Below are 22574 nucleotides of genomic sequence, written 5' to 3' on the forward strand. Positions count from 1 at the left end.
GGCCATCCCTGCACATATACATCACTTGCTTAAATTTCAAGTTACTTTTCTTACAGAACCTACAACCCTCTGTGGTAAACTCCACAGAACCTCAGCTAAATCAGTTTGATATGCCTTTAAACAGTATGATCCAGTTTAACCCTCTTTATTGTTTGTAGTGTTGCGCCAATGCCATTTTTTGGCCCCTATATTGATACCTGGCTGTGCAGTATTGACCGATACTATCCGTTTGAAATTGATGTGTATGTGTATATATGAAGAACTGCATACTACTTAGGGTAGTAGAACTTTTTATTGCCTACCTGGAATGGGTGACAATAGTTGAAAAAACTTTTGGCTCTCAAAGCCCAAAATAGTGCAACATTCGTGAAATTATAACATGTATAATAGTAGTGCAACAGTAAGACAGTAAATTTACACTAATAATTGAATAATCTCTTTTAAACCTTGAGTTTTGGCTCTCTAATGCCAAACTAGTGCAACTTTCATAAACTTATATAAACATGTATAATACTGGTCGGGAGAGAGAAGGCTGCATTCAAGTGACATACAAACATCAAAATGGTATCGGTGCCTTATTTGTTGGTACTCGCCGATACCGATACCACCATTTTAGTGCTGGATCAGGGCCCCGTCCGATACTGGTATCGGTACAACACTAATTATTTGTTCAAGAAATGATCAGAACACAAGGCCTTTACAGAAGCAACTTTAATTGTGCAATCTATTTTTGTCAAAAAAGCTAAATATAGAAAGAAAACACTTAGACAAGAAGTGCTTTCCATATGACCATGAATTCAAACATTTAGAAAAAGACCATGACAAGCGGTTGATGTTTTACGAAACAGATCTCTCCATATATTTAAAAAACATGTTTGGGATTATGGGACTCGAGTTGTCTCCTTAACTAAAAGCCTAACATCTACACATAGCAACATTCTTTTAAAGACCCCACCGAGTCTTCTACAGGAAAAACAAACATACTGTTCTAAAAATATATATCTCAGCCACATTGACATGCAAAAATACATTGTTCTCATTTGAAATATGATTAACACATCAGATCCAATAAATACTAGTGTGGTTTTACTCAATAAATATCAGTCACCCTCTGATGTTTTAAATCTTTCTAACCAATAATGCAAGTCAGACCTTTGTACTTGGTGTGTTAGATGATCCAAATAAACCTAAACAACCATTACGAAGTCATCAGAGAAACAGTAGAACACATTTTCAAGGCTTAAAGATTCAGATATCTGTCTGAAAATGCTTGAGTGTGGAAGGATTTGATTCAGCTGCAGAACCGTTAGTGCACCAATGTTTGTGATCACTTTGAAAAAACATCCGCTTGGAGTCACAGTAAGTCTGGATCATGGACACATTTCTGACTCTAGCTCCAGCCACACACTGGGCATTTCAGCTGAAATATTTTGTTTGCTGTCTAAGTGCTAATGCAGGAAGATTTGCTAATGTAGTGTAACAGTGAGAGCCTCTGAGCTACGGATTTTCCTCAGCTAAAAAACTTAAGAACGTGATGCCGTCATAAAAGTGAATTGCTGAGCATCAGATGGAGGTACAACTATAAACTTCTGACCGACGATTGACTGTAACAGCAAACTTTGAGCATAAAGTTATTTTAGTGACTCGCATATTTGGTAATTTGTTTGCCTTTCTCTTTCAAGTCTCTATTGATAATGTAAAAAAGGTTTATCTGACAAGCAGGCAGGTCACTGAAGACTGATTGGGTTTCAACGTGTTAAGCGCATTGGTGTAAAGTTATTGAAAACAGATTTTTTTTTTCACTTTAGGAGTTCATTGGACGTCAGTTTCTACAGATTCTCTAAAGTCTGCAGACTCCGTTCTACTCCTGTAGGGTGCTCTTGGATATGATGTGTAGCCCTTCCTCCTTCAGCCGGGCCAACGCCGGCCCATAGATGTCTTTGGTCATCGGGAGCACCAGCCCCTTTGTACTGATTTCCCCTACACAGAGAGAGAAAAAAGACCCGGTTCAGTTGAATTGGATCCCGTTTTCCCAGGTTTAAAAATAATGAATTTGTTGATTTTTTTCTGTTCAAATGACAAAAACTAACAAGTACATGATTCTGATACATCCACACATTTTTATTAGCTTCACAGACAGATTTACTTTATGTGACCATACATTTATATTTAGTGAATGTTTAAGTAGCTAAACGTTTAGCTGAGTTACTGAGGTAGCTGAACTGTCTGCAGAAGGCAAGAAGTGAGCTGATCTGGTGAGGAATGAGAATAGTCAAGAGGGCGTTAAAGTAAACTTTATCTAGTGCACCAGAAACAGCATATAAAGTGGACATAGAAAGTATACACACTGTTTAAATGCCAGGTTTTGGTGATGTATAAAAATGACAGCAAGACAAATAATTTCACAACTATTTCCACCTTTAATGTGGCCTATAACCTGTACAATGCAATTGAAAAATAACCTGAAACCTTTAAAAGAGAAAAATATAAAAAACGTAAAATAACCTGCTTGCCTAAATATGCACACCCTTAAACTAATACTTTGCTGCAGCACCTTTGAATTTTATTACAACACACAGTCTTTTTGGGTAGGAGCCTATCAGCGTGGCACATCTTGATGTGGCAATATTCGCTGACTCTTCTTTGCAAAGCCGCTCCAAATCTGACATTGCGAGGGCATCTTCTGTACACAGCCCTCATCAGTTCACCCCACAGATGTTCGATAGGATTCAGGTCTGCACTCTGGCTGGGCCATTCCAAAGCCTCAAGCTTACTCCGGTGAAGCCATTCTTTTGTTGATTTAGATGTGTGCTTTGGGTCATTGCGGTGCTAAAAGATGACGTTCCTCTTCATCTTCACCGTTCTCACAGAATATCGTAGGTTTTGTTCTGGAACTGTTCATAATTCCCTCCACCTGACTAAGGCCCTAGCTGATGAAAAAAGCATGATGCTGCGACCACCATGCTTCATTGTAGGCATGATGTTTTTGCAGCAAACATAACTTTTGGAATTATGTCCAAAATGCTCAACCTTGGTTTCATCAGACCATAACACATTTTCCCACCTGCACTTGGGAGATTTGGCTGCTGGGCTGTCTCAGCCTTTTTCACATCCTGGTGGACATCTGTAGCTCCTACCACTGTTAGCGTCCCTCCCTCTATATCTTCAATCAATTTCTGATCTGGGTCTTTTTAAATCCAAACTTAGGATGTTTTCTACAGCTTTTAATATTCAGTAGCACTGTGGCATTTTAGTGCAGACTTCCTTTATTTATTCTTTTATCTGTTTTTGAATGATTTTATTGTAAAGCACTTTGGCTGTCTAATAGACTGTTGTAAAGGGCTCTATAAATGAATAAATGAAATTAAATGCAACCTCGGTTAGTAGATTGTGAAAATATTGTGCAAGTGAGAAATATGTTCTGATTTTGTTGAAATTTTAAACATTTTTCTTTCTAAAATTGAAAAAGATGGAGAGACAATGATAGACTTCCCAAAAGTCACAGATTCAGCATAAAAGACAAGGGACAATTTAAGCCTAGATCCAGTTGACTGAAATTTGTCTGGCTTGTCTCGATTCAATGTAACATTTTGTTTTCTTTCACCAGAATTACATTTAATGTTCCAGCATGCTTCATATAGTTTTTGGCTCCATGTTTTGAATTCTAAAGTGGGGAACTGCTAAAAAGCCTCAAAGACCACCCTGGACAGACAGCACCAATGCAGCCCAGAATGAGAGCCGATGGCAGCTTGGATCAGAGACCCAAGCTGGTTCCCAGATATTAAACAGTATCTGACCAAAATTTAGGGTACTGGAGGTTTTTAAACATTTTCATCTTTTTTGATTCCTCTTTTTTCCCCATTCCCACACAAAACATTTCATTAGATTTAAGATGGAAATTTAGAACTACAAGTCATGCCAAAAAACCGAGAGTTTACCTTTAAGATAAACAAATATTAATATGCATGTTTTAAACAAGCATATTCTGATTCCTTTTGATTTAACGCTTGCGTTTCTTGTTTTGCATCTCTAATCACTGAATTATTGATTTTTATCTGTGATTAGCGCCATTATAATCACTCATTATACAATTTAAGTCTCAATATTGTGACTCCAAGAATAAATAAATCTTTCGAATATATTCATCTTATTCCATTTAATGAAGAGTGCCGTTTAAGCTTCTTGTCAAAAAGAACATATCCTGTAAGTTTGTGACTCAGAACAAATATTCTATTAATAACACTGGTGAGATTTCTAAAACTAAAGCATAATAAACGTATAAAGGAAGATCCACTGAGGTGCAGAACCACAGTGGCTCTCAAAAGTCTGTACACGCCTAGTAAAATGCCAGTTTGGTCAGACATAAAAAATGTCTGACGTATAAAGCCCTTAATAATCAAGCTCCATCATATATCAGAGCTCTGATTACCCCGTATATTCCTAACAGAGCACTTCGCTCTCAGACTGCAGGTCTGCTGGTGGTTCCTAGAGTCTCTAAAAGTAGAATGGGAGGCAGATCCTTTAGCTATCAGGCTCCTCTCCTGTGGAACCAACTCCCAGTTTTGGTCCGTGAGGCAGACACCCTATCTATTTTTAAGACTAATCTTAAAACTTTCCTTTTTGACAAAGCTTATAGTTAGAGTGGCTTATGTTACCCTGAGCTATCTCTATAGTTGTGCTGTGATAGGCCTAGGCTGCTGGAGGACATCAGGGTCTAATTTTCTCACTCTACTGATTTCTACTGTTCTTCAGTTTACTGTTCTCCAGTTTTGCATTGTATTACATTGAAATGACTGTCGTCATTTCAGCTTTTAACTTTTTGCTCTCTCTTTTTCTTCATAGTAGGCACACCTGGTCTGACGTTCTGTTAAATTGTGACATCATCCAGAGAAGATGGTTCACCCGCTACTACCATCTAATGTAGAACAGATTACTAGATCAATGTGTGCTTCTGTGCTTTTTTGTCTGTCTTGTTGTGTCTCTGCTCTGTCTTCTGTAACCCCCAATCAACTGGTTTCCTTATATAGGACATTTTTGACCAATCTGTATAATCTGACCCAGTCTGTATAATATGATTGAACTTGATTTTGTAAAGTGCCTTGAGATGACATGTTTCATGATATGGCGCTATATAAATAAAATTGAATTGAATTGAATTGAATAAAGAAGCTTTATCAATCATTACAGCTGATGCACTGTTTCTGAGGTCTCAACAGAAAATCAGTTTGGTGCCTCTGTACTAATAATGTGCTTACAGACAAAAGACACTCACCATCGAGAACCATGCGGGCAGCAATAGCTGCTGGGTATCCTACAGTCTTGGCCATGGCAGAGAAACCATTTGGTTCCCCATAAACCACCAGGCTGATCTCTCGCGTCTCCAGCTCACCAGTTGGATGTCGAATCCCCACGTCATTCCTCATGACAATCAAGTCTCGCTCACCTTTAGCTGACCCCAGAAGAGAAAAGTGTCACATTTAACAGCTTGCCTTTTAGTTATTGCTCGCTTTCCTCCAGTCGGCACTAATAGTTGCTGAACTTACCAAAAGAGAGTTTGGCTTCTAGGTGCTTTGCCAGTGCAGCCAGAATGGTATCTGCATGAGGCACAGGGTCATCGCACAGCATTCCTAACCTGCATCCACACAGAAATAACATGTTTTCCTCCTAAACTAACTTCAGGTAACGCTAAAGGCTTAAAGAAAATCAAAAACTGGTGCGCTGCAGCTGTGGCCCACTCCTTGGACTAACCTAATCCTTGGCTCTTTTACTGGTGAATTAAATAAACAGTCATTCATTTTGAGCTGTGGGTCATTGAGTTTTCCCCTTTGACAACAATGATCAAACATTTCCAACAGTTCACTCTTCCTCTCAGATGAATTTACACTTCAATGCCTGCATGGCCCTCTTTTCCTCATCCCTGGCAGCAGGGGAACAATTCAATTCAATTTCAATTCAATTTTATTTATATAGCGCCAAATCATGAAACATGTCATCTCAAGGCACTTTACAAAGTCAAGTTCAATCATATTATACAGATTGGGTCAGATTATACAGATTGGTCAAAAATGTCCTATATAAGGAAACCAGTTGATTGCATCAAAATCCCGACAAGCAGCATTCACTCCTGGGGAAGCGTAGAGCCACAGGAAGAGTCATCTGCATTGTACATGGCTTTGCTGCAATCCCTCATACTGAGCAAGCATGACAGCTGCCAGCCTTGGTCTGAAGAGGCCCTCAGAGAAGTTAATTTCAATTAGAGGCTGTACAACTACACCACTTCAGGTGTCCTTGTCAGAGCGGACAAAGTGTGCTCCCATGTTGCCAAGCAGAGAACCCACATTAAGATCAGCATGATGTGCAGCATCTGCTCAAAGCCAAGCATCAAGGTAAAATCTTAACAGATCAGTCACAGATCAGTCACAGCTCACATCACAGCGGTGTCACTTGCAAGCCCAAACGGGAAGAAAATCAAAACACCAATTAGAGAAACAGGATGGTTTACAGTTTTGTTCACATCAGAAGGTAGCAGATTAAACACAATGTAGGAACTGAAAAAAAAAACGGGGAGTATGAGGAAAGTGATCAAATTAACGACGTTAGAAGTACACAAACACAAGAAGTTATTTGGAAGCAACTCTGATGACATGCAGTACAGTGATGGGAGAGGAAAGGGTTCAGATCATAAGGAGCCTTCTCATTCACAGTGGAGGCACTATGAATGGAGCAAGGTTGTTACAGGCAGTTACTGAAGCACCCAACAGTCAGTCAGAACCACTAGTAAAGGTCAGCTGATAGAAGATGCCTTTTAGTAGGGCTGGGTGATTAATCGGATATTCATCTTGATTACGATTTGGGTTTCAACGATCATTAAAAACTTAATGATCAATGAAATCATTTGAAAAGATTTGATCTTCTTAATTGACTCTCGTGCTGTTATGTGTTGTGAATCCAGTGCTGCTGCCTGTGTGCCACTATGCTGTAGACTCCAACAACCCCAACCGGTTTCATTTCGATCAGGAGCGAGACTGAAAAGTTGAGCAAGGCTTAAGACGTCAGGATAATGAAAGAAAAACAGAGGTGTTGGTAGAAAAGACAGATAAAACGACTTCAGTGGTGTGAAACCATTACGGGTACGCGGAAGCAGACGTCAAACAAGTAGCAATAGTGTGCAAACCCTGCAATGCTATCATAGCCGCACCGGAGAGTGGGGTCGACACACAGGGAGCGACGCAGCTCCATCTCCATTCATTTCCTGTGGAACATGTGCGATGAGGCGACAGTCGCCTGCCCTCCTCTAGCCAAGTGACCGGCAAAATTTGTGCGTGTAAAAATTTGAGCTCGTACACGTTGACATACACACGCAGACTTGCGACACGACACATGCAAGTTGAACAATGTTAGATTTTTTGTCGTTGTCACATGGCACTACAGCCATTTATCAGCCATTAGGTGCGCTCTAAAAATAATAATAATTTAACTTTATTGATGTCGCAATGGAGAAATTCAGTTCTGTATCTTAACCCATCCCCTTGGGGAGCAGTGGGCTGCCACCATACGGTGCCCGGGGAGCAATTGGGGTTTAAGTGTCTTGCTCAGGGACCCAGAGTGCAGGCTGTGGGGATAGAACCGGGTACTTGCAACCTTCTCAGAGCGCAAGCGCACTGCTCTAACCACTAGGCCAACACTCCCCACAAAAATTATATTCTCTCTGCTGTTTCCTTGTCTCTAATACAGGATAAACCCGGGGTATTTTTCTTTTGTAGAGTAGACATAAAAGCAAGATTTCAAGCAAGCTTTGAAAATATCAAAACCCATCCGATTACATAACCAATAAAACTTTTGGGAAACCAGGTATTAAGCAGGGCGATTTGAAACGCTGTCATCATGTGTTGGGCCTTCATCGCGGTGGTGATGAAAGCCATTAGTCGCTGTTGTTGGTCACTGCTAGGAGCGACATTTTTAATTTTTGTCAAATGTTTTCAAAAACGTTTGAAATTCCAAGGAAACCATTGTTTAACAACCACTGTTTATGTTCAATAAACTCGTGTTAAAGTTGATGAATAATCTTGTTAAATAATCGAGATATAGATTTCAATCAAAATAATTGAGCAGCACTACCTTAAAGTCACATTAGGCAATATTACTAAAACTGACATGAGCTGCATTGTTGGTTTTGAAGAGCCCAGGTGGTATTAGGGCACATTAACACCTGAGCTGGGTGACAAACGTTCATTTAATTTCCTCAGTCCAATTCTTTTGGGTAGTTGTGAAGAATTTAAGGATATAAATGTTATGTAAAAACTTTGAAACCCTTGCTTGGTGTCTGTGGATGGTACCCCTGACTTTTAAAACACTGAAAATCTATAAGCTGATTTAAAACAGGCTGTTCAAATTCAACAAAATTCATTCCTCTTTAGGTCCAAAGAGAATAACTTATGTTATTGCACATATGGACACCCTTGTGCTTGCACATGGTGTTCGTTATGGACAATCCATGACGAGCACACAAGTCCAACAACAGAACACCACTCGAGTTCAGATCAGGTAGGCCGTTCCTCCGAACCACGCCCCTCCAGGTCTCACTGTCATTTCCCACGTGAGCGTTGAAGTCCCCCACAGCAACAAGGGAGTCCCCAGGAGGGGCACTCTCCACTACTCCCTCTAAGGACTCCAAAAAGGGTGGGTAATCGGAACTGCTGTTTGGCGCATAAGCACAAACAACAGTCAGAACCCGTCCCCCCAACACGTATGAGGAGGGAGGCCACCCTCTTGTTCAGGCCCAACGTACAGGCACCAAGATGAGGGGCATCTCTAAAAAGTATTTTAAAAAAGTTATTGATGAAGTGAATGCTGTCAGGTTGTGTCCCTTATTTTGCACAACTGATCCTATTTTGTCTGCATCGCAAGTTGCAGGCAAACATGCGATGTTTGCCATCGAAATAGTTTTAAACCTTAGGCCTTCATACTGGCTAATTTACTCCTGTGCAAGTGGTCTGTTATGGCTCACATACCTTGAAACAGAGGCAGGACTGTGTGTTTCCCCCAGACTGCTGTAGGTCCCTCTCTTCTCTTTGCTTGTGTTCCAGCTGCTTTTAAACAGCCCATAATACAACCACTTTTTACAAAGAGCAACTTGAATCCCAATGGTTTTTTTGATTTACTTTAGGCCAATTTCCAAGTTGTCTTTTGTTTTTAAAATGTTTAGAGAAGATGGTTTACCTTCAGCTTTTGACAAGTTTCAGTCTGATTTTAAGGCATGTCACAGGACAGCCCATCCTGAAAAAAAGGATGGTTCTAACAGTCATTAAAAGCCCAAATGAATCTGACATTCATATCAGCGATGAAGTTCTAACCAGGACTGAGCATAGCCATCATTGGTCTCCATGCAATTCCTTCTAGGTTCTTCACAATTCTTGTCAGTGAGTGCTTGTGGAGCTGCTAATTTGGATTCGCACCATCTCAAGCTGTCCATCTGGAACTGGTCTTCTCCAATCTGCTTATAGACGGCTTCTTCAAATGCTTCTTGGGAGATGGAGGAAGACAAGCCCATCTCCTGACAGAGGAGTTCTTTCTGCACAAAAGAAAGTAAATTAAAAAGCAGTACAACACTTTCCAATTTTCCTCAGCACTTGAATAATTTTAAGGCTACAGTACATATTATTTATATGCCTGTGATGTTACCAAATAAGCCTGACAGCAGAGTTTCTCTGTGCTGCCCTTCAGTTCATCCATTTCATCAAGTGTCTCTTGACTTCTCTTTTTCCCAGCCTCCATGTCTACATTTCTAAGTGTGCTCATTTATTTTAACTTTTTCATTTTCCATCTCATCTCTAAATAAAAGATTTTTGAGTGTTTTCAGACAGATTGGTTGCAGGATGGAAAATCAATGGATCACTTGGTGGCTGGTAAACATCCTGAACATTCTGCACTCTGAATGGCAGAAAAGATAACACCATTTGCCTTAAAGACACGAGTATCAAAAAGCATCCGTGTACTGCAGCCTTGATGCTGATGAGGAACTATTGGCAGCGACAGACTTCTGTCATTCGATGCGCTTGAAAACATTAATTAAACTGAAATGGAGCATAAAGGATAGAGCAGAGCGCAGAAGCTGCTTATGACCCTATTACTGGAACAATTCTGAAAGGCGTTTCATACCCAGGAAATGGCAGATGTGGGGTCCTGGAGGACAGGACTGGGCTCGGAGTTGATCAGTCCCAGCTTAACAAAACCCCCCATGGCTCTCGAGAAGCCCTGTGAAACACAACAGGAGCTTAATGAGAGACTAATTCAGAAAACAGGAAATAACAGCCAATAAGAGCCACGGTGAAAACTGTGATCCGTTTAATGTCAGCAACAGAACAGAACCTGCAGGCTATTAATTAGTGACTTTATGTATACAATACCAATCACATGTTAAAGGTATACTATGCAACCGGGGTTGATTTTCCAGCGAGGCTCCCCCCAGAGGGCGAAAGTAAAAGTGCACTGTCGTAAATATGCTCAGCTGTTCTCCTGGTTTGTCCATCAAGCCAGGCGCGGTTGTTTTGAGCTTAGCAGACAGGCGAACACAACGAATACAAAAGTGGAAAAAAACGGCAGTACAATCAATGACTAACACAGTGAAGGTATGAACATGCACACAGAGAGAGAGAAACCATTCCAATGCAGTGTTTCCCCTAGGAATTTGGGACGACCGGCGGAGCGGGGGGGGGGGGGGGGGGGCCGGCTGAGCGGAGCGGGGGGGGAGACAAACTTTGCACCGCTGACCGGCTGAGCGGAGCGGCGCGCATATCAAGTTAGTTTTATTTTTTTATTATTATTTTTTTGGAATGTCGGCGAGGCGGTAGCGTGAGGGAAACCCTACAATGTTACTTACTATCGCATCAGCAGAAACGCGAGGTCCGCGTCAGCCTTGCAGCCTTCTATGTTCACCCGTGTACGACTCCTCTCTCTGTCCAGAGCCCTTTTCCTCTTTCTTGCCTGCTCCGACATGGGCTTTCGCTCTTTTCTCGCTGGTTCCGCCATGATAACTGCACAAATATCGCCACTGCGCTACCAACGAGCACACCTTTCACTGCGGGCGTGTAGCAGTTCTCGCCGTAAAGCAAGACCGACTCTCGCGATACACACGAGACTACTGAGCCTGTGAGCGCGGGCCGACTGCTCCTGCAATTGCAAGTGCGGTATTTCCCCCACAGACCACCAGGGCGGCCGAGAAAACCTTAGTTCAACCTGAAATGACTCATTTAATCATCCAAAACGGTATGGAACATATTAATTAACTGAAAAATGTTGCATAGTATGCCTTTAACATACAACAAAGAGAGTTGAAAGAGATAGATCAATTATTGCAAAGAAAAATTGACATTTTTTACTGAAAACAAAATCGCCATGATGTGTTGATAAAACACCATGTAGACTCAGAGGTAAATATTCCTTTATGTTCACCTACAGCGGAAACCAAAAGTTTACATACAGTAAGATTATTATACCTTTAAACAATTTAGGAAAAGCGGGATGATTACGTCAGTCTTTGTAAGCTAATGATTTTATTTTCCAACATTTGAAGTCAGTAGAGACAGGTTCATCTGTTCAATCATAGCAAGTATAAACAGCACGGGAATGTCCAGACATGTTCAGCAAGGATACAGGTTCTGTGTAACATGGCCAGCCAGATTGATAATATGTAGCACTCTCTGTTCTGCACATCATCAATCTGTGTCAGCTCCCATCAAATCAATTTGGGGAAAGAGAAACTTTCAGCAGAACTCTCCGAGCTGGTTGGACGAAGCAACATCTAGTGCTCGCCTTCCAAAGGTTGGTTTTAGCCAATCACAGTATCGATGAGAAACCACAAGTTAAGCTGGGCTGGTCAAGGCATTCTTGCTTTTCTACTATTAAAGAAGAAATCAGGGATTCTGACAAAACAGATGTAATGCCGGTTCAGAAGTGACAAACTGCATTTCCCATGAGGCAATGTGGCCAAAATGGCCACCAACTCCCATCATGCAACACGGCCCAAAATGGCCACGACCCTAGCAACGAAGCGAAGAGATAACGTTGCTAGGGAAAGGTATAAAACCCAGCAACAGACCGAAATCTTTCTTCTTCTTGGCGTTCTGCCAGTCAGGGAAGGCACGCAGCTGCTCCACTCCGTGGAATTTCCCAACCCCCACGCCACGTGCTCGATAACTCTTTGCTGGACCGAAGATTACTGGAGCAAACTCATCCCTGTATTTGCTGACAGGAGGTCGACTTAAAAAGTACATTTGAATTCCCTCTGATCAAAGACTGAGAGCCGTTATCTCCCGGTGGTCGAAAGAGGATCCCGCATTTGTTTGGCCGAACAAAGCGTCTAACGCCCAGAGAGAGAGAGAGGGAACTTCCCCTCTTTTTCCATTTTTTTTCCTTCTTCTCTCTTTGCTTTCTCTTATCAGCGGATTCAATCTCTTTGTTTGAAACTTAGTTTGCGGTCTTCGTTTAAACTCCTCAGCAAGCGCTCCCTCTCTGGCCGAGGTGCCACCCCTCATTAGCGTAAGCATGATGACATCATTAGGACCTCCCCTCACGCATCCAGTGTTGCCAACTCAGCGACTTTGTCGCTATATTTAGCGACTTTTCAGACCCCTCCAGCGACTTTTTTTCGAAAAAGCGACTAGCGACAAATCTAGCGACTTTTGGAGACTCTTACGTGAAAGCACGTATCGTTCATACTCTTGTCCTCCAGCGGCAGGTACTGCCGTGGGGCGCCTCCCCCGTTCTGCCCCTCCCGCAGGAGTCCCTCTCAGCGCTGCAGTCAGAGCCACAGCATGTTTACCCTCAGTGTCCAGATTGCAAATAAAGCGCACATGCGCCAGGATTGACGGCGCAGGTTGATCATAAATAACTGAATTTGAAATATTTTATCTTAAATAAATAACAGCATTTAATTCACACAACCACATGTTCATGTTTTACAGTGATTTGTAGGCTCCTTAGTGGACCACAAGAGAAAAAAGAAAATGTTGAAAAAAAGTTGAAAAGAAAAAATTTGTAACTCCGCCATAGTTTCTCTTTATAGTTCATTTTGCCGGTCTCAAACCCGGTTAAAGGAGGAGGGTTAGTATTGTAATAAAATAAACACTAATAAAAATAAATAAAAAAATAAAATAAAAATAATAATAATAAATAAACATTAATGGACAGAAAAAAGTAGCTCTATATATATTGAGTGTTTTTACTCACTTTTTGTCTCTCTCTAACGACGTTACTTCTCACACAGCCACAATAATATGCACATCACATCATGTGGCAGATTATGCAAATTAGGTGATGACGTCATTCAGCGACTTCTAGCGACTTTTAGACCAGCCAATAGCTACTTTCCTTACTGAGGAGTTGGCAACACTACACGCATCACACAAGGTTATAGAACCTACGTCATCATAGTCGCCATCTTGGGAGGGTGTCGTGTAGCTGAACTGTCACATAGTCAAACTGACTGTTGTGAAGACTTTGAAGCGTCCATCTGGATTCTCAAAGTGGTCGCCTGCATCTCAAGGCTGTGACGTCAAATGCCGACGTCTTTGAATGTGGTGTAAACCACCGTGAGTTGAACTAAGATTTGCTATCTCTCATGTTAATCCCTTTTTGATTTTTATTTCCACATATATTTTGCATGTTAGTTTAGTAGTGAGTAGGATTCCAAGGTTGTTGAATCAGAGAATTACTGTAACAGGGAATTGCTTTTGGTTTAATAAAACAATAACTGTGGAATAGTAATTGTTTGTGTTCATTCCAATTCAGAGTTGCATGGTTATTCAGAATTCAGAGCTAACTTCTTCCGGAGTTAACATCTGATATTAACACAGACATTTTCATTGGATTGGTGATAAAAAGGGTAACGGTTTAAACTCTAATTGCAGTTATTAGTTGAGTCGTCACCGTTGCTGGATAAATCTAATCGGTCAGAGTCTGATCAGATCATTTGTTCCAGCACACCTGAGTTCATAACAGCTAATTAATAAATGCATTAGTAGTATAAATCATTACAAGCTTCCAGCTCTGGCATTACCACCATTTGAACCATATTTTGTTATAGCCAATTTTTGAGTTGAATTACTTATTATTTAAATTATAATACCAAATTATAATTAATAATAATAAGCATATTCAATCAGCTTCTGGCATAACACAGATTTGACAGTAGCCACGCATGCCATGCGCGGCCATGTTTGTGTTGGTTCGGCTGTGGGCTCAACTGCTCTTGCTTTCGTCGCACCAGTATGTCCCGCCTTAAACCTCATCACTGCAACATGATAGGCCCAACCAGTTTTTGGTTCGGACACAAACGGTTGAAGTGGGAGCGGTACAAGATGTATTCTCGTGTGTTTGTGAACGCACAAATACCTCAAGAATTCATCTTGCAGGCGGGATTAGGTTTTGTGTCCCAGAGATCAACTGGTTTTGTAGGCCATAGGCTGAAGCCTGTATCGTTCAGGTTTGCTCCACCTATTTAGGGACTACTAAATAACACCTACAATAAAATCCAAAGTGCATTTTGAGCCCATAACCAAAAGTTCTCCAATCGCTTTGCGCCAGTATTTTTACAGTAATTACTTAAAAGTGTAACTATATCGATAGCCTGATCACACCGCTAATCTATGCTCGAATCAAGCCGCCTAGACGTTAGCCAATCAGAGCACGCCCTTCAGGTATGCTCTCCCACTTCAGAGGAGGAAACAGAAGAACTCTCCCATGGAGCAGCGTGTTCCTGTTGGATCAGACAAAAAAACGCAAGAAAAACGAGGATTATATATGCATCACACACATATCGGTGGACAAAGAACGGACACAGCCACTAACAGTTGTTCGTTGGAAGAAGCTGGTTGTATGTGCCTGTAAGTGGCCAGAAATTGACGGAATCGACTGCACGTTGGCGGAGGCTGTATGTGTACACGATGACGAGTTCGCCAAAAATAACAATGATGGTGATTCCACGTCAACCCTGGCTTGTCCAGACGAAACTCTTTCTGGCTTTTTGGAGGTAAACAAACTTGGTTTTCATCCAACTTGTTATAGGGTAGTTCATTGTTAGTGTTTTGATGCGGGTTTTTCGCGCATGCGCGCTGGACTGGTAGGCAAAAGGCGAACACAATGGCGGACGCAAACAGAGAAACTGATGAGTTCTCCATATATTTTTCTTCTTTAGATAACGTATCACAAGATCGTTTTAAGAGTAAGTTGATGGTATCAGATTGCCAGATCCACACAGCAAAAGCCTGAAGGGACGGAGAGAGTCTGTGAAATGCTGGCCAAGTGTTCCGTACCGCGACATATACAGCTGCCTTATAAACACGCAGGCCAGTACACACGAGAGAGCATGAAAGCCCCTGAAACCACTGGACGGCTACAATTATTTTTATATCGGGAAAAAGGCTCCAGCAACGCCTGCGACGCCATGAGGGATTAAGCGGGTCAGAAAATAGATGGATGGATGGATGGATGTTGTTCACACGTTTGTGCAACAGCACACAGCTGCGTCGGACACAGGCCGCGTCTAAGCAGAGAGGAAGACCCGCCCGGTAGGTTAAAAAAAAACATTGTTCACTACGGATTATTTTGGTGTTTTTGTCTTGTTAAAATGGGTGGGAGTGTCGGCGACATTGCAGCGTAAACACAGAAGTACTAGCGCCTGTGAACGGGGGCGTAATGGAGCCGCTGCTGCTCCGGCCAGTGTAGCGATCGCCACCTCCCCTCCGCCGCTATTTAAGTAGAACAATGACTAGAGCAGAATTAAGTTGTATTTACCGGAGATGAAGTGTAGACTGCAAATTATGTCGTAGTATGATGGCTCCCCCAGTCCATTGGGAGTGTCTGCCTGCGCTCTTTTCATTGAAAATATCCATTTCTTTTTTCGTCCTTCCTCCTTCGGTAAACGACAGAAACGTACATCCAATGATTTGGAATGCCTCTCTGTGCAACCAGGAGCACAACAAGTCGTAGGCATTGCTTAGATTCCAAAAATAAACAAACTAAAAGTATGCTCTAAATCACCCGTTTTGTCATGTAGTAGACGAGAACAGTACTGTTTTTTGCCTACCCGTGGGACCCAGTTGTAGCGCTAACGTCACGCGTGAACTACCCTATAGGTGTTTCATCGATAAGAAACGAATTGCCAGTGCTGAAAAACTAGCAGAAAAACGGGGAGCATGTGGTGGTGACAACAATGGTTCTGATTCTGATCATGAGTCTTCCACAACCACGTCCACGACTAGCCGGCCACCATCTCCAAAACGGTTGAGATCCTCGACTAAATCATTGAGGTCTGGCAATGTACTTCCTGCTGTCTGTGTAACTTGCAAGAGGGTTGACTGTTTTGTGAAAGAAGGACACAAGACAAAGAAAGATAAATTGGTCCAAGCAGAAACTATAAATCCTGGTGAGTAGATAATTTGCAGAATGCATCTTTGTTTGTGGCTTATGACCAAAAGCAAAAGTAATAAATTTGTTGGTAAAAAAAAAAATGCATGTGTAATTGGTGCCAGCCCAAGCCTGGTCATATCATTATGAAGTAGGCGTATGAAGGCTATGTGTAGGGCCTCAAAAATAATAATATTATTAATTCATTTGTCAAATAATGGTTAGATTTTAAATTTGTCACCCAACTACCAGTTCAGTCTCGTATAACAGAGAAAAGGTATTTGATATTATTTGTTGACAGCTGGTTTATGATTGAACTTTTTTTAACTCTCTCTTTGCTAGGGAAGTTTGGTTAAAGCAGCTGAACTGAAAATGGACAAATTCATCCTCAAGGATGTACGTGGAAAAGATTGTCGCAATTGAAGTGCGGTACCACAAACGGTGCTACAAAGAATATACAAGATTTCTGGTGGCTACAACAAGTGATACAAATACTTGAGAGTGAACCTTATTTTGATGGTAGGGTTACATTCTGGGGTTAAACATTTTTGAAAGTTGATTATTCTTACAAATGAAGCACAGTTTATAGAGAAATTATATTGTAGTAAATAATGTAGAATAAACATTTGGATGCAGTTTTACATAAAACATTTTAACCATAAATTTGTATGAAATGAGATATTCCATCATTGTTAATTTTGAGATTGAGTAAGCATTTTAACTAATCTGTATTTTGAATTGTTTCACACAGGATGCCAAAAGCCTGGGAGTATGCCACTGTGTACACAGAATTTTGTGACAAAATAATTTGGGCACAGTTGATTAAAAAACAGGAAATCTTCAGAATGAAAAAGCTCTCTTCCCTGTTCCAGAAAATTATACAAGAACACCATGGTCATGGAAGTTACAGGTAATTATGATTCATTAAGAGATTGATATTATTCACATCAGCATATATTTATTATTCCTTGTAAATTTTTCACAGATCAGATCTTCTGAAGAAAAGACTGAGGCAAGACTTTCCCCAACTAAATTTCTACAAACCTCCGAGGAAAAACCTGAGAGAAATGGTATTTACAGAAGCTACAGGACTTCTCAACACGGGTTCATCAACTGAAACTGAGTCACCAGGATCGCAAGAGACTTTGTCGAGTGGTGGAGAGACAGTTCAGGAAGGTGGTACATATGCAGCACAACGAGACCGTACCTATTTTGTGTGTCTTCCCCTTCAGAGAGGCTTTTGCCTCCTACAAAAGATGCCCTCTACTAGCACAGCTTGCGAGCCAATTATCAAGCTGCAATTCACCTGAGATCGCTTGAGCAACAGATCTGCGCTCCTTCTCCTGAGAGTCATGGCTGGATTTTAGAAGGTTGGGCATTGTCTATAAAGTGGATGACTATCGCTGCTGCCCCGGATGTGGTCCTTAATACATCTCGTTGTTCTTGTAAAGTCGGAAAATGTTCTCAGGGTAAATGCTCCTGTTTAAAAGCAAAAGTCTCGTTCCTTTTCCTGCAAATGTGTGGACTGTGAGAACCGTGATGCTACACCTGATGAATTGTCGCTCCAGACATCGGAGAACATTGATGAAATGCCAGACTCTGAATTAGATGAAAGTGATTTTGATGATTCATAATTTCTTTGTGTTTTCTATTGTAATTCTCAAGTTGTAACAACCTGAAGTGATCCTAAAAAGTTTAACATCTCTTGCTGGGTCCAACAAAAGTCATTGTTTAAAAACAGAAATGTCTTTGTGTCTAGTTTTCATTGTTCAAATTTTAGCTGTGTTTCAGTTATTTCCTAAAATTTTGCTTCCAATATTGTAACTGGTCTGCTAGGTGATAAAATTCACACCACTTTTCATAGTTATTAGTTAACCAGACACAAAAGGATATCTTGCTATTAGGGTTTTTCAATTGAAAATTCAAAGAATTGCAGTTTTCATGTGCAATAAAGATATATTGTGGGAGATTGTGAAATTGTTAATAAAGTGTATTTTTTCATTTAGAATAACTCCTTACTTAAAGCACGCAGAACATTGCCGCTTTATAAGCTCTAAGTATGAATGTCTGTGGGAATAAAAATTTTCTGTCCAATCGCCTTAATAATAAAAAAGTTACACGGGTTTGAAAATGGTAGAAAACCCAAATTTGTCACTTTTTTGGGTAAACTGCCACCTTTGGCACCCATTTTCTCAAATACTGGCAGGAATCCCATGGAGAACTTTTTTTTCCCAGCTCGAGTACATATTTAAGATTGGAAAACTGCTATCGAAAAGTAGTCCCCAGGTTAGTGGAGCGAAATCCTATTTCTAGCCTAATTTTCAGCTTCAGCCTATGGCCTATTGGTGAGATTCAACATGACCATGAAAAATAAAGACCTTGTCAGAGTCTCTTATTAATCACAGTAAAACAAGTCCTGTGCCCACATGGGCTGAAAAGCCACTCAGAGGAAGAATCCATTAGTCCAAAACAATGTAATGAACCAAATTACAACTTGCAAATACACTAAGGCAGTGGTTTTCAATAGGTGAGGCACGCCTCCCTTGGGGGGCGCCAACGAGTCATAGGGGAGGCACGAGAAGACAGAAGAAGAAAGAAGAAGAAAGCGCTGTCACTACCCGATCCGTACCGGTAGCACGATCCGTACCATCAGCTCATTTGCGCGTGCGCGAAAAGAATAACTTCCGGTAGGAAATATTTTGTTTTTTCTTACATTTTTATTCCTTTGTATTTTTTCGAGGCAGGGGGTAATGCATATTCTAAAAAATAAACAACAAATACATAAAAAATACATTGTTTTTTGTTTTTTTTAATAGCAAAAATGTTTCCCAGTTGTGGTTAGGGAAATAAAAATATATAAACCATTTCTTAAAGTACATAAACCCCAAGCTATAAACACATATAGGAGTACAGAGACGTATTGGATTTTGATTTTTTTTAAGTTTGTTTTTAATCATTTATTTGAGTTGCATATGTATGTATTTTGTGCTTAATAAATGTATTTTAATAAGGTATGCATTCACTTTGTGTGTGTTCTTTGTTCTATTTCCTGTTCGTTGTTGTAAAAAAACAAAAAAACAAAAACAATGCGGCCACTATAATCACGAGGTCTTCTCTAGTTTATGATGTGTACACCAGAGGGCACTAATTTCTCAATCGATAATTTTAACTTTCTAATAAAATAAATGTTTAGAACAAGATTATTTGTATAACGAAATTCACCGTATAATTAAGGATTAAATATTTTTTTTCCCAGTCCTGTTTGAACAAGCAATAAAACTAACAGAGTGCATTCAGACAATACAGATAAACGTTATGCAATGATTCCCGGACTGCAGGATGCTGGAGCATATCCGATGATGACGTCAAGCAATACTATGGAGAGAATGTAAAACGTATAAATTTCTTTCAGAAAAGTATTCAATGCCTTATTTACAATATAGTTTAGCATTATTTAATGATTTAAATATAGAAATAAGTATTTTCAGTACCGTAATTAAATTATTTTTTTTTTGGCGACCCGGAAGTTACTCTGTTCGCGCTTGCGCAAATGAGCTGATGGTACGGATCGTGCTACCGGTACGGATCGGGTAGTGACAAGCGCTGCCGCTCAGCTCTGTGAAATACTATGTAGCGATATTTTTGCCTTCTGTCTAAGTGCGCAGGAACCAATCAAGCGCGCAGTGAGACAACTCTCAACGCTCAAAACTGGTCTGGCACGCGCACAACTCTGAAAAACTCTTCTCATCCTCCTTTCCTCGCGCTCAGTTCCATCTCTGCTCGCGCGCAACTTTGCTCGCGCGCACCTGCTCATTCCACGTTCAACAACAGCTGTGCGCTCGCTTGGTTGTTTCTGCCCTGCGACTTCAAAAACCGTCCACTCCACCAGACAATCACAGACATGTTTTTTTCCATCCAATCAGAGTATGGCTTGCAAATACTGCATTCAGATGGATTAAATCAAAATGCTGCAATATTAGAGTTACTAAGTGAGGTGTGAAAAATATTTATGTCTCTTTTCTTTCCAGCTTCTGGGAGGTGATGCAAAAGTTTATTCTGATCATAATCATAATCATTGTTGTCATTATTTAAAGAGCACTTTAACACGAGGTAAAACAAAGTGCCATACATCAGAAATACATCAGATAAGAGATAATAATGAAATGCTTGGTTGTTAAAATAGCAATAGGTTTAAATTGTGTATAATTAGCCTAAAAAGTAAATTGGAATATGGATGTGTTGACGTCTGTTAAATTCAGGTTTTCTTTTTTATTATTATTTCAGCTGACGTCTCCTGTTGACGTGAGTTCAGTTTGACATTGGCGTCTGTTTAATTCAGTTTGTCAGTTTATGAATTTGCTCTAATGACAGTTAAACTTTAAAAATAGGCCCTCTGTCCGTGATGTAAAAGTAGCATGTGAAATGGAAATATTTGGATGGATGGATTTTATGAATAGGCCTTTTTTATGGATGTACTTTGTTAAAATAAATACAATAAAAAAACATTTATTGGGCTATCAGATGTTTGTGAAACACAGGATTCCAGGAACACAAAAGAAAGATGCATGTGCTGCAGGGACCTGTGTGTGGTAGGTTTGTGGGTTTTTCTTTTTTATTTGGGGGGAGGGGCGTGGTTATCTTTACCTACTCCAAGGGGAGTCTCACATTCAATGAATTTGAAAACCCCTGCACTAGGGGACAAAGACCAACATTTCGGAGACATATCAACTGCCTTAAGAAACTAAAATTGATGTGATTGGACAAAACGACCATCATTACATTGTGCGTGGGAGGGAGAAGCCCACAAGGCTGAAAGCAGCGTCCTAACTGTGAAGTAAGGAGGTGGCGGAATCTTATTGGGGTGTTTTGTTGCAGGAAAGACTGGTGCACCGTATACAAGTAGACTGCATTGTGAACTTCAACAACATCAAGTGGAAATACTTAGGCAATACTCCAAGCTGTCAGCCAATTTAAAACTTGGGCACAAACAGGTCTTCCACATGGACATTAACCCTAAACAAACCACCAAAGTGGTTTAAGAAGATATTCTGGAGTGGCTGTCACAAAGCCCTGATCATAGTGCCAGAGAAAAGCTGTGGGCAGATCTGATAAAGTGTGTGTGACGAAACGTGACCCAGTTACACCAGTCCTGTCTGGTAGAATGGGCCTAAGACCTCAACCACATTAGGATGCTGCTGTGGTACCATAAGAGAGGGGTGCAGAAATAAATGTCAGTGCACTGAAGCAACATTGCAAAGAAGAGTGGGCCGGCATTCCTCCAAATAAACAAGTGCATCAAGTTCAGACAGGAATAATGGCTAAGAGCTGCAGCTGCTGCTGCTACAAGCTAATGAGTCACGTTTTCCCTTTATGAAAACAGCTTTTCTATTTTGGCCCTTTTTTATTGTAGAATAAATAATACATGTACAATCTATTGTTTGTTTCTGCCACTTAGATTCTTGTCCAAAAAATGGATTTGGTTTGTTTTATTGGGACTTGAAGGATAAATCCTTGGACTTAAAAATGGTTTGCTTTTGTTTCGACAGTATCTTGCAATTAGAGAACTTCTGTACTAACTCATACCAGTATATGGGATGTGATAAAATTATAGCGTATATTCTGACCATAACGGAACTTTTAAACTATAAAAAGCTCTTCTCTTTATCCTCTTATGAACAAGATATCAAGAAAATAAAGGTTTTACTACTTGTAAAGCCATTTAAACTCAAAGCTCCATAGAAAATAATCCTAAACCTTCTGTTTAACAAATCCTATGGAGGAACCGTAAAACCATCACTACTATGTTTTAACAGACTGAAATAGTAAAAGTTTTTTATTACATTTATTTTACCACTGTGGCCACAATATTTTAAAAATACTGTGTTCTAAAAAGTATAATCAATCAACTGATCCATTAGTTCTCCAAATGATGCTTTGAACGATGCTTCATGCTTGTGTGAAAGCTTTACCTTGAAGCGTAGGGTTCCTCTGATGAGTGTGTGTGCTGTCTGGATGCCGTACGGCTCGGCATACTTGGTGCTGTCGCGGTTGGGAAATCCCTCCAGGTTGAAACCTGGGAAGAAATCCATTGTTGTGGCAGAATCCATCAGAGCCCCTCCTGCTGGGATACTCACCACCTTTAGGGGACAAGGGCCTTCACATGAGGCGTT

The 22574-nt window shown here is 40.6% G+C and overlaps 1 protein-coding gene across 3 annotated transcripts in view; it reads right to left on the reverse strand.

Moving 5' to 3' along the window:
- Nucleotides 1-693: 693 nt before the first annotated feature.
- The window catches only part of aass (aminoadipate-semialdehyde synthase), a 59158-nt gene continuing 37277 nt past the window's right edge, over nucleotides 694-22574 (reverse strand). For all 3 annotated transcript variants that reach the window (XM_021322747.2, XM_021322750.2, XM_021322749.2), the window contains exons 19-24: nucleotides 22374-22541; nucleotides 10159-10254; nucleotides 9456-9571; nucleotides 5544-5632; nucleotides 5273-5449; nucleotides 694-1980 (exon numbers count right to left, since the gene is read on the reverse strand). In XM_021322747.2, the coding sequence (XP_021178422.2) occupies nucleotides 1862-1980; nucleotides 5273-5449; nucleotides 5544-5632; nucleotides 9456-9571; nucleotides 10159-10254; nucleotides 22374-22541 (765 nt within the window). In that variant the 3' untranslated portion in view covers nucleotides 694-1861. The remainder of the gene's footprint in view (nucleotides 1981-5272; nucleotides 5450-5543; nucleotides 5633-9455; nucleotides 9572-10158; nucleotides 10255-22373; nucleotides 22542-22574) is intronic.

This window comes from Fundulus heteroclitus, chromosome 2, assembly GCF_011125445.2.
Source record: "Fundulus heteroclitus isolate FHET01 chromosome 2, MU-UCD_Fhet_4.1, whole genome shotgun sequence".
NCBI classification, from domain to species: Eukaryota; Metazoa; Chordata; class Actinopteri; order Cyprinodontiformes; family Fundulidae; genus Fundulus; species Fundulus heteroclitus.